The sequence below is a fragment of the Pygoscelis adeliae genome, unplaced genomic scaffold (assembly GCF_000699105.1).
Source record: "Pygoscelis adeliae isolate BGI_AS28 unplaced genomic scaffold, ASM69910v1 Scaffold482, whole genome shotgun sequence".
Taxonomy (NCBI): Eukaryota; Metazoa; Chordata; class Aves; order Sphenisciformes; family Spheniscidae; genus Pygoscelis; species Pygoscelis adeliae.
In genome coordinates this window covers 495,550-501,064 of record NW_008824192.1, presented here as the reverse complement: position 1 = coordinate 501,064, position 5,515 = coordinate 495,550, and the positions used below count along the sequence as shown (strand labels likewise).

The 5,515-nt window shown below is 51.5% G+C and overlaps 1 protein-coding gene across 1 annotated transcript in view; it reads right to left on the bottom strand.

The window, feature by feature from the left end:
* Nucleotides 1-304: 304 nt before the first annotated feature.
* RAB44 (RAB44, member RAS oncogene family) overlaps nt 305-5,515 on the bottom strand; it is a 12,451-nt gene continuing 7,240 nt past the window's right edge. Inside the window, exons 12-17 of the mRNA XM_009334764.1 lie at nt 3,672-5,361; nt 3,103-3,184; nt 2,649-2,763; nt 1,760-1,861; nt 848-924; nt 305-392 (exon numbers count right to left, since the gene is read on the bottom strand). Coding sequence (XP_009333039.1) covers nt 305-392; nt 848-924; nt 1,760-1,861; nt 2,649-2,763; nt 3,103-3,184; nt 3,672-5,361 — 2,154 coding nt within the window. The remainder of the gene's footprint in view (nt 393-847; nt 925-1,759; nt 1,862-2,648; nt 2,764-3,102; nt 3,185-3,671; nt 5,362-5,515) is intronic.

Genomic DNA, 5,515 nt, shown 5'->3' with positions numbered 1-5,515 from the left:
ATCCCGCTGGGTTCCTGTTCTGCCTCTCTCCTTAGCCTGTTTTTTTGTCTCCAAAAGAAAGCGGTAAATTTTCCCAACAAGTATTTTGGAGGGCTCGTGTGCTCTGGGATAGTCGCAGCAGATGAGCGGGGAAGGGGCCGGGTGACAGCCGGCTCCTCTGCAGCGGCTTTTGCTCTCAGCATCTGAGGGAGATCAGGTAAGGCAGACACACAGGGAGCAGAGATGATGCCTGAGGACTATTTTTGTGCTTTTCTGGCTGTCGCTGCGGTTTCAGATCACAGTTGGGGGGGGGTGTGTCTGTCCGTCACCAGCAGCAGCCCTTCTTCTTCTGAGATGGCTTTAGTACTTCTTTTGCCTTATTTTTCAATTCATCTTCACGAACTTTGAGCAACCTGGGAGAAAAGGAAGCACATTAGCTAGGTATTTCCCCCCATATTTTGTATTGCTGTGCTATTTGTCTTGACAAGCATCAGTAAAGAGGCTCAGCATGGCTGAAAGGAATTAGGAGCCTTCCAGCTCAGCGTGATTTGAGAACCGTGGACTCTGCTAAAAGCACCAACCTAAACCAAACCACAGACAGAATTTATTTCAGTCAACCCAGGGGGAAATCAGCAGCATCCTGAAAAGGGTTTTATTAATCTCCTTGCAACGCTGACTATTCAGGAGACATCTTACAGCACTTATCTCCGGCTCATCCCAGCCGTGCACGTGCTGCTCCGAGTTTTCCCTGACGTTTGGGCACATGGAGTCTCTGGTGACGGTAACACACCAGCATTTGGAGTTAAAAAAGCAAGGAGGGGGCCCATGAAATCCAGGACAGCTGTCAAAATCCAAGCACATGCCTCACCTGATTAAGCTGACCATGGACTCGGAGACGTTGTGGCCTGAGGCAGCACTGCATTCGTAAAACATGAGCTGATGCTCCTGGAAGACACAGAGCCCAAACAGAAATGTAATATTCTTGCGTTGGAATAGCTTAATATGGGAGTAAATAGCCAAGGGTCAAGGGGAAACAAAAGGACTGAAGGAAACAAGTAACTCAATAACTTATTTACTGGAATGTAGGGTGAAATCCAGCTTTTCTGGTAGCTATGACACCAATATTTAGTATCGAGGAAAAGGCTGACACTGCAGACAAAACGAGATGCGATGCCCTCTGGTTAGCGGAGCGAATACAGAGAGGTAACTAGGTGTTCCCGGGACTTTTGTGCCTGTCCGTGACTGGTTTGGGGCAGGGGGCGAAGGCATCCAACCCCTTGTCCTGCTGTCCCTATTTATAAAACTGGTCAATGGATACTGGCCCAAATCCCATAAACTTTGAAATTAACTCAGTAAAGGTGAGATTCTTCTCGCCTAAGTTTTATTACATCTACATTTGAAGAGATTAATTGTACTTTAAGCATTTCAGTATCTTTAAAACAGGATGGGGTTTGGTGATTTTATTGTTTATATGATGCTGGGAAGATACATGACAGTTCAGAACAAAGATAAGCAGAGCTGAAAATGTTTTAATTTATAGATCCAGTTCCATAAACTGTTTTACTGGGGCCGTGCTGAGTCAAAACTAAAATGGCAAGGGGAAAGCAAGGCAGGGAAGGGTGAAAGATGGGTTCAGAGATCACCTTGCTGCGCACCGATGCACAAAAGGTAAGTTAAGGGCTTTCACCTTTCTCCAGGTCCTCAGGCGGGTGGCATCCATCCTTAGCTGTCCTTGCCTAACTTGGGTGGACAGCACGCTTTGGCAGGGCCGTGCACCTACCTTGGCCAAGCGTTCCCCCTCCTTCGTAGGGACCTGTCTCTCTGCAGCACGGTCGGTTTTGTTCCCGAGAAGCAGAATAGCAACTCCATCTTCTGCTCCTTGCTGAATTAAAGAGGCAATTAAAGAGGGGAGGATCAGGAGCGTGTCTGAATCTCCCTTGAATCCCAGCTGGCCACGCTGTCTAGACACATCCTGGAGCACCGTGAAGGATGCCCACGGGTTTGGGATAACAAAACCTTAAATTCTTAAAGGAGTTTAACAGCGCTTAAGAAAGGGATTTTTTTTCCCCCTTAAACCGTCTGTCCTGGCCTATTAACAGGGCAGAGCACTGGGTGAGTTACCCTTGTAGTGAATTCACTTTGTGTTCGACTTCAGGAACCCTCCAGAAGATGCTCTGGCTGAGATTTACAGGCACTGAGCAAGGCGACACCCTATTTTGTTCCAGCGTTTTTAAACACCGACTTTGTACTTGACTGGAAATCTCTGACAAGAAGTTTTTAATGAGACACGAGTTACCTCCCATTTCCCAGGACGCAAAGCAGACCATTCTTGATTTAAAAGTGTTATCAAAATCACTTCCAACATTTTCCATTCCTCTGCACCGGTTTTTAATTTTAAAAAAGTTGATCATAATCATAACGATGCTGCCAACAAATTACCCCAGGAAACACTGCAAAAGTGTGAAAATTGTCACTAGCTGAACTTAAATCCTCCAAGAAAAAATATTTTCTAACCAAAGAAAAGCAGAATGCCCTTTACAAAGGGCATGGTCACCCCCAGATGTCCATCCCTAACCGGTGGCAGAGGTCAGGTGGGGAAATGCTGATCTCGGAGTCACCGCCAGTTCCAAGACCTCGGGGACAGAATGAGGTTTTCCTGCTTCACCCACCTGGATGCAACTCAGCCAGTACCGCACGTCTGAGAAGGAGCACTCCGATGTGATATCGTACATCAGCACGACCCCGTCCGCCTTCCGGAAGAACTGCTTGGTGATGCTGCGGTACCTGCGTGCATTTTAAATGGTCACTGAGGAGGTCTAAAGAGGTTTCGCCTAGGAGCAATCTGAAATCCCAGTGGGAAAGCTGGAAATACATGTCTACAAGAAAGGCAAAACTCGGATTTTGCTCCTGTCGTGATCACGGAGGCCATACAAACAGCCTGAGTGCTTATTTTTATCTTAATTACTACCTTTATTTTTATCAGATAACACACAGTACAGAGTCCCTTTTTAAACAACCCCTCCTTTGCTTAGCAAAGCCAAGAACATTCATTTCCACTAAACTACCAGAAAAAAAAAGAAAACCACAGGTTGCTCTCCTTAAGCAGACAGCACAGCACCTTACCTTTCTTGACCAGCTGAGTCCCACAGGCAGAGAGCAAAGCACTTGTTGTCCACGACGAGGTTTTTGACCCAATAATCCAGTCCTAGGAGACACAAAAAGGGGTATTTTGATACTGTAGAGTTTATCCCTGTGAAAGAGGACGGATGGAGAAGGCACATGGTGCAGGTGTGGTCTGAGGCTGCAGCTCAAATGAGCTGGTCCTAAGTGAGCCTCCAGCTTTTAGGTCTTTGATGGCTGGATTTTGGGAAGGTCTCTAATCTCATGATGAGTAAAAACAGGTTGGTTAAGAGAGGAGAATATAGCTGAAAGGCAAAGCAGAGAGAAAAGTGCTAGGGCCATTAGTATTGGTGCCCTAGAGAGGGCAAGGAGGACCAGCATTGCCTGCTCAGGAGCATCCAGGCGTGTGAAGTTGGTGGTCCTATTTGGTCCTTGGTTGCATAGTACGCTTGGCATGAGCTGTAACATGCATGTAATGGTCACCAGCAGCTTGTGGGGTGGAGGAAAGGGAACTGTGAAGGTCACCCAAGCAGGTGCAGAGCCGTGCTGGAGCGGAGATGGAGGAGACCTACCTACTGTGGTGGTGTGGTGCGGGTTGAAGATGTCGGTGTGCAACCGGTACAGGAATGATGTTTTGCCCACATGGGAGTCCCCAACGAACAGCACGTTGTAGAGGTGGTCTGGGACCAGGAAGGATTCAGGAGAACCCCTTGGTTCTCCCGCCCCATCTGCAGTCACGGCCCCTGGCTCTCCTCGGCTGGGCTCACCTTCCTGGCTCGTTTTCTGTCCAACCTCTTGCTTCTCCTGTTGACCAACATTGAGGTCTTCACTCTGTTCTCCCAAGAGCTGCCTCTGAGGCCGCGTGCTGCTGTTGGCTGCATCCCCCAGTGAGCTGTCTCTGAGGACCATCCCCGACTGATCATTCCCAGCATCTTCCTCCTGTTGGACCCCTGTGTGAAGGGTTGACGCTGGTGGCACCTCTTGTTTTGGAGGCTCGGCAGGTCTGGCAGCTATCTGCTCCGTTTCCATCATGTGTGGCAGCTTCTCCTGCGGCTGCTGGGAAGCAGCGTGAAGCCTCACCTTATCTGCCTGTGCTGAGACCTGCTCCTGAAGCTCGCTTTGGGCTGCCTGTCCTGAAGTGCCTAGCCGCCGCACATCTGGAACGAGAACATCCTCCTGCATCATCGTTTCCAGCTTTAGGGTGCTGATTTGTAATGTCACCTCCGAGACCGGGGGGGCCAGCGCAGACGCACTGTCATCACGGCCCTGCTTTATCCCTAGACTCTGAGTTTCAACTAAAATCCTCGCCCCTGCCTCCAGCCTCTCTCCCTGCATCACTTCCAGACCTTGAGCTCCACCCAAAGGCCTCTCCTCTGCATCAGCCCTCTCTCCCTGCGGTATTTCCAGTGTCTGGGTATCCTCTGGGATCTGCCCATCTGGACCAGTGAGTGCTCCCAGCATTGCTTCCAGACCAGGACCCTCAGCGGCAGTGGCACACTCAGGATGTAAAGCAGCCTCAGCCGGAGGGGACACATGCGCACCAGCAGCCCCCTCCCACCCGTCTGCGGTGTGAGCTGCACACAGACCTGCCTCCAAACCAGGAGTCTGGCTCTGCTGCCCTTCCTGCATCCCAGCTGCACCCAGGGGTGCCAGATCTGCCTCTGTGCTCCCTCCCGAAGATGATTTGAGCTCCTCTGCCTCTATAAGCGACTGCACATTGGCATCAGTGCTCTGGTCCGCCAGTGTGTCCAGGATTACAGCCTCCTCCCGTGATTGCACGCCTGCACCAGCCCCCTCTCCCTGCCCAACTCCTGCTCCCTGCGGATCGAGCACAGACTTGTGTGGCCGCTCATGCTCACTCTGTCCTTGTGTCCCTTCCTCAGCCTCCTCTCTGAGACGTACAGCTGCACGGTCCCCCCCTCCCTGGGGGGTTTCTGGGCTGGCACCCCCAGGCAGCTGCGTGTCTGCCCAGGAGTCCTCTGCTTCCACCATTTCCACTAACTCTGGTTTATCGACCTGATCCAGGAGTTGTACATCTGGAGACACACTCCCTCCCTGCTCTGTATCCAGGGAGCCAGCCTCACTCAAGTTCTGCAGGTCTGCCTCCATGCCTCCTCCTGGGGTTGATTTGAGCTCATCCACCTCTGAAAGTGGCTGCACGCTTGTGTCAGTGCTCCGGTCCTCCAGTGTGACCAGGATTACAGCCTCCTCCCGTGATTGCACGCCTGCACCAGCCCCCTCTCCCTGCCCAACTCCTGCTCCCTGCGGATCAAGCACAGGCTCGTGTGACAGCCCACGCTTGCCCTGTCCTAGTCCCCCGTCCTCAGCCTCCTCCACGAGCTGCATGGCTGCCCCACCCTCCCCTCCCCTCGGGGCTTCTGGGCTGAGACCCCCACGCAGCTGCGGGTCTGGCTGG